At 40.4% G+C, this 12,310-nt stretch overlaps 1 protein-coding gene and 1 long non-coding RNA gene across 2 annotated transcripts in view; one reads left to right on the top strand and one right to left on the bottom strand.

Moving 5' to 3' along the window:
- Window positions 1-12,310, top strand: part of LOC122787525 (pinopsin-like) — a 150,353-nt gene that overhangs the window by 69,767 nt on the left and 68,276 nt on the right. The window contains exon 4 of the mRNA XM_044054284.1: window positions 2,952-3,191. Coding sequence (XP_043910219.1) covers window positions 2,952-3,191 — 240 coding nt within the window. The remainder of the gene's footprint in view (window positions 1-2,951; window positions 3,192-12,310) is intronic.
- LOC122787526 overlaps window positions 1-12,310 on the bottom strand; it is a 131,878-nt gene that overhangs the window by 90,872 nt on the left and 28,696 nt on the right. The window lies entirely within an intron of this gene.

Below are 12,310 nucleotides of genomic sequence, written 5' to 3'. Positions count from 1 at the left end.
TGACAAAAAAAAAGATTGCTAGTAGCAGTAAGTCAGTAGTTGTATATTTGGTATGCCATGTACACTACAGTCTTCTCCAACTGTCCATTACCAACCTTCTGGGATCCTGTAATGCTCAGGTAAACCTGAGTCCATTTAGGTGAAGAAATCTCATTTACCCACCAGAGAGATAAACTAGTTAAGAAAAGGTATTAACACCACTTTAATATTCTTATAAGCTAAGTAACCTGCTAACCCTGGAGATGTGTGCCTTATCAATTATTGAATTAAACTCTCCAGAGAATACTACATTACTACAGGCAACTGAAAATAAAATATTCAGGTTTTGTTTCACTGTCAGGTGCAAGACAACATCACTGTGTCTCAGTAGCTAAAGCCAACTAGTTAACTATAATGGGGCGGGCACTATGCTGTTAAACTCGCTGTCATTCATACTGCTAAACTCAGACTACTAACCCCCCCACCCCCATTCAGGGAAAATATTCTCCAAATATCAACATATTCACTAAGGTACAAAAACCTGGCTGAAATGGTACCTCTCCTGGTAGTGCCTTCCACAAAAGCCAAGACTATAAAATAACTGCCATGCATTCAGGGAAGAACTTCAGGACCACAAGAAAAAGTACTACAAATGCACAGGTGGGACAGAAGATTAGTTAAACAAAATTATATGTTAAATTCAAATGTTTAAATTAGGACAGCCACAGTAGCTAATTTAGTAGTTTTATTTGGTAGGCAATACTGCCACCACACAATTTCTTTCTGTCTGCCTGCAGGACAGAGCCTGATTGCTGGTCTGGCTGCACCCAATTGCCCCATTTATTTTGAAGACATGGCAGCTGGCGATTCCCAGTCAAGCAAGAGCCCTCCAGTCAGTCTTTTCTGTCAGTGAATACCCTATGACATCTGCTTATGGAGAGAGGTGGGGTGGTAGAGAGCAGGCCAGCTTTGCTAGTCCTGCGGGTGGCTACCCTCTCCTCAGGTGCAGCACCCCATCCCCTGCAGTGTTTCTTCCAAGCTCTGCTATAGCTCCTCTCCAACAGGAAACATGTCTTCATATGCTGAATCCCCCTCAGGTCACGGTGTGACTTGCACTTCGCAGCACAAGGTCAATAAACTCAAGCTCCATGGGGTAGACACCTAGTACTCCTGCTAGATGTCACCATGTGGAAAGCAAAGCTGCCTCCCTCCTGCAAGATGGGAAGCTAACAATGGCTGCTCAGTCCCAGCCTCCCCTGCCAGCTCCTACAGGTGCCTGAGTCCTTAATCAAACTTGAGTCACTTACAACATATTGAGCACTTTATCTCTCTATAGCATAGAGAGGTTCTCCTTGCCAACACACTTTCTCCACTGTAACTCAATTTCTTTTCTTGCCTGAAAGATACAGATGGCAGTCTTTGTACTTGTCAATAGTTAAATAAGCACTACATAGTTTCTGTTACCAATTTATGTATACCTGTGATATATTTCTGCATACATACAATAATGTTTATAAATTGTTTGTGTCCTTTATTGATTTACTTTATCGTAACATTTCTGTCACTGACTCAGATCGTGGATGAAAAGGGTCCTTGGACCAGTCCGCCTACCCTGTCAACAAAGTTAAATAAATAAAATAAATCACTCCACTAGTTTCTTGGAGTGGTCATTTGCTTTCTTAAAAAAAACATTTGTGAAACTGTGTTTCTGTGGATAGTATGCTCAGTTTTAACTTTTTCTATGAAAATTACATTCAAAAATAAAATATTTCATAATTGCTTTCATAATGAAACCATAAACCAAATCTAGTGGTGCCTAAACATTTCTTTAAAATTAAAATGGTTCCATGTTAAATTTAAATATTAGTATTAAGTAATTTATATATTGAAAATATTTTACAACAAACAAAAGTGTTCCACTGCCACCATAAAAAGAGTGTCATATGCTGGGATAAAAGTTCTTCCCATGGTGGTTCACTTAGACTATAAAGACAACTATTTATTGAGCAGGAAATAATTAAATGAGTGCGTAAGTGATGAATGTGTAGCATATGTCTGACCACCCAAGGTGGGACAGAAGATTACCAGCCTTCCATCCCAGCTCCTCATTTGGAAACCTCTTGCACCCAAACCAATAATCAGACCTGTGGCACCAAAATGTAATCATCAGAGCATTAAACCAAAGTAGCAGTGGAGCTGGCTAACCTCATTCTTCATTCTCTTAGTTGCAGTAATTCATTGCTTTTTTTCTTTTCTGTTCAGGGAACAGAGGTGTGTTGAGCCCTAATACTTTGTAATTAAACAGAACAGAATGCTCTACAGCAACTAACATGCAAAATTAATCACTTACGACTTTGACCAACGCACTCGACAAAAGCAAAACCAGAAATAACAGGAAAAGATAAGTCAGTTATTGGATAATGCCTACAAACTACACTGCATTATAAACACAATGAATCAACAATATCCTGGTAAATTATTTAATAGCTATCAGAGTACCTGAACAATGAAGATTAATGTTTGAAAAATCTTAAAATAATTATCACAGAAACTCTCAGTTACTGTTCATGTCTTCTTAAAAAAAGAAGGATATATGCGCAAAAGTTAGTAAGTCAACTATATTGTATAAATAGCAAAGACGCACGATAATAGTGGTTTAGACTTATTACTGGAAACTGTTTAAGTCAAAATTTAATTTATGCAGTTTGCACCAAAATTTGATTTTTTTTTGCACCTGTGAGGCTTTTGAATTTCCAGAATGCTAACAAACAATTTTATTGCTTTACTATAAAATAAGTTGCTATGCTTGCCCCTATATCTGGTACCTTTACTCTTAAGAGTCTTATACCTGGCAAGTATAAAAATAACTATGGCAATAAACCCTAACCAACTCTTCTGACAGCAATGGTCTTTTGTTTAAGTCAGTTAAAGTATAGTTATTTCACAGACTTCATTTTGTGTAATCTCCACAGGTTGCAGCACAGCAGAAAGAATCTGAAACAACACAGCGTGCTGAAAGAGAGGTGACTAGAATGGTAATTGCTATGGTGATGGCTTTTCTAATCTGCTGGCTTCCATATGCTTCATTTGCCGTGGTTGTTGCTACAAACAAAGACATAGTGCTGTACCCCACTTTGGCATCTATGCCTTCCTACTTCTCAAAAACTGCCACGGTGTATAATCCTATCATATATGTGTTCATGAACAAGCAGGTAAGTGCATTTTCACTCTTCCAGAGATTTCTATTTATTTATTTATTTGACTTTGTTAATCTGGTTAGTCTGACTGGGCAAGAAACCCTTTTTTAGCAGAGACCTGAGGAGAAAAGCTCCAATACATAAAAAAATAAATAAAACATATACAAATATAGAGTGCAAAAGTTCATAGGTTCATAGGTTGGTACTGGGCTATCTGCCCGAAGGCATATATTAGCCCAGCCACGTTGTGCGGTATTCACCGCCCCTTTGGTTAGTTCCCTAGGCCCTTGATCTAGCAGCTAGTACCCTTGGCCCCTATCTAGTAGAGCTGTTGGTATGATCCCTGGTGTGAACTTTCTGTTACCAATCCACTCGTCAAGGTTCCTCTTGAAGAGTAATAGTGAGGGGCTCTGTCTTATGTAGATCGGGACCTTGTTCCATAGCAAGGGAAGTCTTTGCGAAGGGAATCTATCCCTCCAGCATGTTCTATTCATTGCTGTGCTGAGGTTTATATCCCTAGAGCGTGTAGCTCGAGTAGATTTGGTTTTGCTAAGATGGAGCATGTTCAACAGTTCTGGGTTGGACATGGCTCTGTATGTTAGACAGAGATCGCCTCTGAGAAGGCGGTATGCAACAGAGAAAAGCCTTAGTGTTTTCAATCGTGCTGCATAGGGCAACTGTTTGAGGCTGGTAATCCTCTTAGTGAGGTACCTCTGTGGTCTTTCCAGCTGCTGGAGATGCCTAGCCAGGTACATTCCAATTGGTGCACTGTACTCAATAATGGGTCTGATGAGAGAAGAGTAGAGGGGCACCACTACATCCTTAGATCTTGATGCGAACCCTTTCGTGATCAGATGGGTCACATAGAAGGATTTTCTAACCACCTTGGCAACATGGTTATCAAAGGAAAGCTGACTATCTACTTGGGTCCCTAGATCCCTTATTAATTCTTCAGATTTCAGGGGGTTACCTCCTATGTGGTAGTTCGCGGGTACTCTGTTTTTTCCAAAGGGAATTACTACACATTTTTTAGCATTTAGCTTGAGACCATGGCTTTGACACCATGCATCAGTCTCATTACGGCCCTTCTGGAGGATATCCATGTCAGCCGGAGACTCTATTATAGCACCCAGTTTGCAGTCATCTGCAAACTTGGTCAGCCACAGCCCTTCAGTGCTTGCCTGTACTTCTGAGAAGTATATGCCAAACAAGTGGGGCCCCAGGACAGAACCCTGAGGCACACCGCTCATTACTGGTCTGGATTCAGACATAGATCCCGCTACTTTTACTTTGTGGGATCTGTCTGAGAGCCAGTTTGCGATCCGTCTTGTGACGTAAGGGTTTATGCCCAGGTTGGTGAGTTTATCAAGTTTTTGGATTTGTCCAACTTCCAAACTAGAAAGGGGTTTCATTTCTTATACATCCTAAAAGATGCGTTGAAACAAGCCTGGAAGATGTAAAAAAAAAAAAAAAAAGAGTATGGCCTGTGTCTAATCAAGCACCAGCTGTTCTCACGAGGAGTCCTTGGTCCAGTATCAATTAGCCACTTTTTCTGTCTCTAAAACTGTTCATGAAAGGAAAATAACTCCCAAACACTTTAGCAGTCAATACTTCACTTATTAAATCTTTCCAGTGACTTTTTCACTTATTACAACTTCTTTAAGAAGAAGTTTTTTTTATAATAAAAAAGATGGGGGGGGGGGACTAGACCAATCATCACCATATTACAGGCCAGTGGCAAATAACTTAAAAATGTTGGTCTTTTTTATTGAAATTTTGATCTTTGAATATAAATGTCCACAATGAATACCTCTTCACTGAATATTTAATGTCAGATTAGGTTTTACTTCACCTCAGTCTGCATGCTAAATGGATTTGTCTTTAAACCACTGTAGAGAATGTGGACAGTCACCTGACTATGCAGAAGCCTAAGGGCCTTGATGGATTTAAGTATGGCAGTAAAGCTTCTACAATGATTATTTATTTATTTAATCTTTGTTAGATGAGTAGGTGGACTGATCCTATGACCACTTTCAGCCATCGCCTAGGTGCTATTGCTTAGTACTGTCCATGTGATAACAACATAGTTTTAGACAAAAACTTCATACAAACAAATATATCATAAAACTGATCGAGAAAGTACAGATTACTTCAGTGTTACTGTAAGCCTGAAATGATTGTGTTTATAATTGTAGATGTTCAAACACAGATCAATGTTGCAGTTGCCTAAGCTATGTGGGTCCCACCACAATGCAACCATTTAGCTTCCAAAACCTAAGGGTACTTTCCACACACATCAAATTTAAGGAGCTTGAGCAAAGCTCAATAAACCAGAGGGAGTGGAAAAAGGTTCAGAGCATTTTTTGCCCAGGAAGGAGGCAAGAGCCCTGAAGAACAATGCTAGGAAACAAAATAAACAGTAACTGTATACAAAAACGGTGAACAAATTCACACCCAAGCAAATATAAGCAACAGAATGGGGCTGATGGGAGGTGAGGTTACTGCAGCAATGATCGATTAGAACATCTACTGTTATGGTAAGTTTCATTTACACATCTGTACTAAGATTACTGTTAGAGTAGCCTAATCTATATGTGTAGATTATCACAGTTTAGGGAATAAAAAGAAAAAAAGGGAGGAAGCCAATAGATTTAGACTCCAGGAGCCCCTGAAGAAAGGTCCTAGCAAAGCCTGCTCTGGACCTGGAAAAGAAATCCAGTTTGCAGTGCTTTGTAAAAGTGTGTGTAGAGGACAATGTTGCTGCCTCAAGAATACGTCTGGAGTCTATCCTGCTCCAGAAAGCCACCAAAGAAGCCAAAGCCCTTGTGGAATGGGCTGTAACTCGACCTGGAAGTGGCTTATTATGGTCAGTAAAACAAAAGGTAATAGTATGGAACAACCCCCTGGAAATTGTCTGTTTTGAAACTGGTTGTCCTATCCTTGTACCTTCATAGCATACAAATAGCTGATAAGCCTTCTTGATAGTTCAAGTTTTGTTTAGGTAGTATCTGAGCTGTCCAGAGAAGAAAACTGAGAATAATAGTCTGACAAAGATTCTTGAGACCACATTAGGCATAAAGGTAGGATTTGCTCTCAAAGAAACCCTGTCCCTGTAGAAAACAAGGAAGGGTTGACTAAGCATCAGAGCTTGTAACTCAGATACTCTCTTAGCAGATGTCAGAGCAATGAGTAAAAAACTCTACAAGTTAAGAACCTCAATTCATCATCATAAGCTGGTTCAAATGGAGACTGGGTAAGCATTTCGAGCAGCAAGCTCAGATCCCAAGGAAGATGCACCTATTTTCAAGGTGGATAAATATGTAACTCCTCTTTCAAAAACTGTTTAGCATAAACATTATTAGAAAGGGGGGAATCCATGGGCAAACAAACAGAAATGACTGACAAATGTGCCTTGATAATGGAATACAAAAGACCACGGGAGAGTAGTCACACAAATAATCATGAACCAGAGGCAGCCAAATCTGAAGAGGATCATGGGTCTTTGACTGTTTTCAACTAGGAAATATTTTCCACTTACCCATATGTATGATTTTGTTGCAGCAGGTTTTCTTGACTCCTTCAGTACCTACCTGCACATCCTCAGGAAAAAAAGGTGCTGAAAAGGTATGAAAATTCTATCATCCAGGTAGTTAGTTGTAGAATGTCGAAACTGGGGTGCATCAAACCCCCCCTGTTTTGTGTGAGTAAATCCAGTCTGTGGGGAAGCTTGTGGTAATTGCCCCTAACCAAACTGAAAAGAAGGGAAAAATGAAGGTTATGCACGTACATAATGATAGAGCCACGTTGTCTTATTTTTGTCTGGTTCAACCTTTGGGACTCGGATCTGACTCAGATCCAGCCTCAGCAAAATCAAACTCTCGGATCCAGGACTCTGACTCCTCCCCTGCCTATAATTCCTCTCAACTGTCAAATTAGCTCAGCATGTAAAAATATATTTAATAAGCAATAAAATTACAGACAGATAAAAAAAATCAATAGAAATGAAGGACAAAGATACCAGATGGATAGCATGCTAACTAACCTTTTGAGGTTAGAGGCAAGCAGACTCCCCTAGATGCTACCCATTCTCCAAGGAGCTGAAGGTGATAATTTAGAAGGATGTTGGATGTTGAACCAGACAAAAATAGTGCAACATGGCTCTATCTTTATGGTAAGTACATAACTTTTGTATCCAATGTTGTCCACTTTTGTCTGATTCAGCCTTTGGGACAGAATCCCTAGATACATGATTTCCAGGGTGGACTTATGAAAGGATGTTCCCCATATCAGCACAGCCAAAGGTGGAATGAGCTCGGTATTGTATATCCAGTTTATTGTGAAACACAAAGGTATGCACTGTAGACCATGTAGCAGCTGCGCTAATCTCATGAGTTGGAAAATGATGAAAAACTTTAGAAAGTGCCACTGCTCTTGCGGAATGAGCTGTCATTTTGTAAGAGAGGTTTAGACATAACTTCTCTTAAACAAAGGATATACAGCTTGCTATCCATCTTGAAGGAGTAATACTGGAAAATCCTTGTCTCAGGTAAGATTTAGAGAATGCAATGACTAATTGGTCTGATTTCCTAAAATTCTTATTTTTATGTAAATAACATCTAAGTTGTCTAGAAATGTCAAGTAAATGTAATGCACATTCTCCTTTTTTAGAATATTTAGGAAGGAATACAGGCAAACTAATAGTCTGGTTTATGTTGGACTTGGATGCCACCTTAGGGATGAAAGATGGATTTGGTTTAAAAAACAAATAAGGTGGTTTACATGAGAGATCCTGAAGTTCTGAAATCTTCTTAGCAGAAATGACAGTTACCAAAAAGATCATTTTTCATGTCAAGAACTTAAGATCCATTGAATCTGCTTGTTCAACAGGGGGACTTTGTGATACTCTGAAGCATCACTGTGATGTCCCATGGAGGGACAGGATCTTGAATTGGATGGCGAAGAAAAAAGTTCCTTTAAGGAAAGCCTTAGACACCTTTAACAAAGCTACAGAAGTCTCCTTATGGCCTATGTGAAAATTGGAAATGGCTGCCAGTTGAATTTTGATTATTGAAAACTAGAAACTTTTTGGAATAGTTCAGTCAGGAATCCTGGAATAGAGGGAAAGGGGATGAGAAAGGGTCCGAACCTTTCTCCACAGACCATTAAGAAAATCTTTTCCATTTACTTTAATACACTCTTCTGGTGCTGGCTTTTTGTGAAGCAGAAATAATATGAACATCATCTGTAAACCTGGTGTCCCTGGCCATCGTTAGAAGTGGAGTAATCAGGCAGTTAATTTCAGGAGTCTAAGTGAGGATGCTGGAAGGATGAGAGATTAGATTCTGCCTGCGAGCCAGAGTCCAGGGTGGACTGAGCAGTTGAGACCAAAGATATGGGAACCAATCCTGTCAAGGCCAGTACTGGGCAATGAGGATCACCTTGGCCTTGATCCTTCTGACTTTCTGAATGAATTTCATAATTAGGGGAGATGGAGAGAATGCATAAAGAAGACCCATGGGCCAATTGTAGATCAGAGCAGCCTTCAGTGACTGCCCCTGTGAAGAGATCGGAGCAAAGTAACTGCTACATTTGTTGTTCAGTTAGGAGGCAAACTGACAGCAGCAGGGTTGTCCTCAGTGATGGAAGATTTCATTCTCCACTGTTGAACTTGTGAGGCAAGAGGATTTTCATGCTCAGTCTGTTACCTAATACATTGTAAGTACCCAGGATATATATTGCTATCAGAAATCATTGGGAAGCCTTGACCATTGCCAAACATTCATGGCCTCTCGACACAATGTACAACTTGGTTTCCCCTTGTTTGGTGATGTACCAGACCAGTGACATGTTGTCTATCTGGATTGCAATCACACCTACTGGAGCAAAGTCTTGAAATGCCTGCAATGCCAAAAACTCTCATTTCCAGAACTTTGATGTGGAGAGTGGTCTCTAAGGATATCCATGCACCATAAAGATATCCCCCTTGTAATCTCCCCCCTACCCTAAAAGGGAAGCATCCATGATAACTACTGCCATAGGAGAGAGAGGAGAGAACACGTGACCTGTTGTCAATGCTGATGACATGATCCACCATTCTGTGTGGATGCTGCATATTGTGCTTAACCTGATCAGGGTGCTGATGGGTGATAACATTGAAATCATTGGACTAAAACAGCCCATTATAGAGCCTTCATATAAAATCTTGACAAAGGAACAAGAATGATGGTTGAGACCATCAGCCATAGGAGTTTCAAAATTAAGCATGCTGGAGGGTACAGCTTGACATACTTGTAATGCCACTTGGCAGACTGAATTAACCCAGTCCAGAGGGAAAATGGCTATCTGAATTATGATGTTTAGGTGGCATCCAATAAATTCTAGATTCTGAGTCAGGTACGATTTGCACTTCTGTCTGTTCACAGTAATCCCACACAGTGAAGTGGTTGGAGTAAGAGCCCCTTTGTAGAAATACAATTGGCCAGAGCGGTGAAGAACCAATAGTCTAAGTATGGGAACACCTGGAACCCTTGCAGTCTGAGATAGGCTGTTACTGCTGCCATGCATTTGGTAAACATCTGGGGGGCTGTGGTGAGTTCAAAAGGCAGAGCTTTGAATTGAAAATGATTGGCTCCCAGCCAGAAATGGAGAAATCTCCTGGAGTATCTGTGTATCTTTATGTGGCATCATGAAGATCGATAGAGCACATCCAGTCATCCTTTCAGAATATAGACAAAATGGAATGAACCATGACCATCTATAATTTTGTTTGTTTCATGTATTGGTTTAAATGGCTTAGGTCCAATATCAGCCTTAGGCCCCCTGTCTTTTTTGGAACTAAAATGAACCTGGAGTAGACAACAGATCCTTTCCGGTCTGGTGAGATGAGAATGGATGACATCAGATCCACTATTACCCTGGCTAAAAGGGAGTCACCACCACAATTTTGGGAGTGTCCTTATGGATCTTGAGAAGAAACAAAAGATACATACTCACCATAACAATAGATTAATAGATTATAAAAGATTTCTATAACAATAAAAAGTGTTGTCTTCTTCTGTCCTTCTCAATCTGTGCATTATCAGATCCAACTCAGATCCGAAGCTGTCACCTTCAGAATCTTCAGTCCAGGAGCTCTGCTACCCCTACTCCAAATGCCCTGCTCTAAGCGTCTCTCCTCAAATTGAGTTTGCCCCATCACTGTCCCATAGAACAAAGGACGAAAGGAAAAATAATTTATATAGGTAAGAGGTAAAGAGCAACAAGGGGGCCCCCTTCCACACAGATTTCAGGCTAGTCTACTCAGCCATTCAAGAGCCACACATACATACAAATAAACACATACATATACACCCACCCGCACCCATGCACACAATGACAATTTAGAGGGGCACAGCAGAAGGGATGGTCGAGAAGGACAGAAGAAGACAACATGGATCTATCGTTATGGTGAGTATGTAACTTTTATATTTAATGCCTTTTCCATACATCTCAACCTGTAGGACAGAGTCTCCAGTCAGTAAAAACCCTAGTGTGACCCAAGGAAAGAACATTCCACAGAATGTCAGAACCAAAGGAAGCTCTAGACCTAGACTGGATATCCATTTTGTTATGGGACACAAAGGTTTTGTGTATTAGAGCAAGTAGTTGCAGCACAAATGTCATCAATAGAAGGGTGAGCAAAAAAGGCAGCTGAAATAGCAGCTACTCTGGTGGAATTAGCCCTAGGCTTAATAGGCAAAGAAATTCCATTCAGGGAATACTCAAATGTGATACAATCACAAAGCCATATGGATAGAGTCACTTTGAAAACATGGTTGCCAAGTCTTGTTTTGGAAAAGGAAACAAAAGATGGTTAGCTTTTCTGAAACTTTTGATTCTGTTCAAATACAGTCACAGTTGTTGATGAACAAACAATGGAGCAAATATTCTCCCTTATTACTAAAATTTGGAAATAAAACTGGTAAATGAATGGGCTTATTCAAATTATACTCAGAAGCTACCTTAGGCAGAAAGGAAGAGTTGGTCCTTAAGGGGACCTTGTGGAAAACCAGATAAGGGGTAACAGAATATAATCCTGAAGCTCAGACAACATCTTGCTGATGAAACAGTTACCAGAAAAATAGTCTTCCAATACAACAGCTTTAAATAAACTGTGGCTGTTGGATCGAAAGGAGGACTGTTGAGAACTTGCAAGAGAACATTTAGCTTCCAAGGAGGTACTGGATCATGAACAGATGGATGTAATAAAAATATGCCTCTCAGAAAAATCTTAGAAAGCTTAAGGACTGTCAACAGTATATTATCCATGCCAATGTGAAAGTTAAATACAGCAACTAACTGAACTCTAATAGAGCAACAGAGGCCAGATGGAAAAAGACCAGTCAAGAAATCCAGGATAGCATCCAAGGAAGCAGTAAAAGGATTCAAACCCTTGCAAGAAGCCCAAATAGAGAACCTCTGTCACTTAAGGCAGTTAGTTTGAGGGAGGGAAGGTTTGGGTGAGGTAGGCCTGAAGGATGAGAAACCAGACCCAGAACAGGATCCAGAACCCAGAGCAGGTGAAATAGGTCAGGCCAAAGGAAGGGGAACCACACTTGTCAGGGTCAGGATGGAGCAATGAGTACCACTGTCACTTTGTAACAAGCTGCTTTCTGAATAAATTTGATTATCAGAGGAATTGGGAGATAGGAATAGAGAAGAGCCAGGGGCCAATAATGCAAAAGACTGTCCCTCTGGGGAGATCATGGCACTGAAACTGATGCATGTTAAGTTAGACAGGGATGCAAACAGATCACTGCAGTGTGTTCTGCATTGGCTGAAAATCCTTGCTGCAGTCTCCAGATTCATAGACCACTCATGAGTCAAATGAATGTGTTCAGACTCTCCAGAAGAGAGTAGCCATCCCTGAGGTCTAAATCCAAGGATGTTGTATTTCCTTTGATGTGCACTGCAATCAGAAACCATTGAGAGAACATCACCCATTGCAAAATCTAACGGCTTTTTGATAGAGTAGATACTATTGAGTTCCTCCTTGCTTGTCCAAATACCATACAACTGATATATTGTCAGCCTAAATGATGATCACACCCTTGAGGAGAAGGTCCTGGATGGACTGGAATGCAAGGAGAACCACC

The sequence above is a fragment of the Protopterus annectens genome, chromosome 13.part0 (genome assembly GCF_019279795.1).
Source record: "Protopterus annectens isolate FY-2018-M chromosome 13.part0, PAN1.0, whole genome shotgun sequence".
Classification (NCBI taxonomy): domain Eukaryota; kingdom Metazoa; phylum Chordata; order Ceratodontiformes; family Protopteridae; genus Protopterus; species Protopterus annectens.
This window is presented reverse-complemented; position numbering and strand designations above follow the sequence as displayed.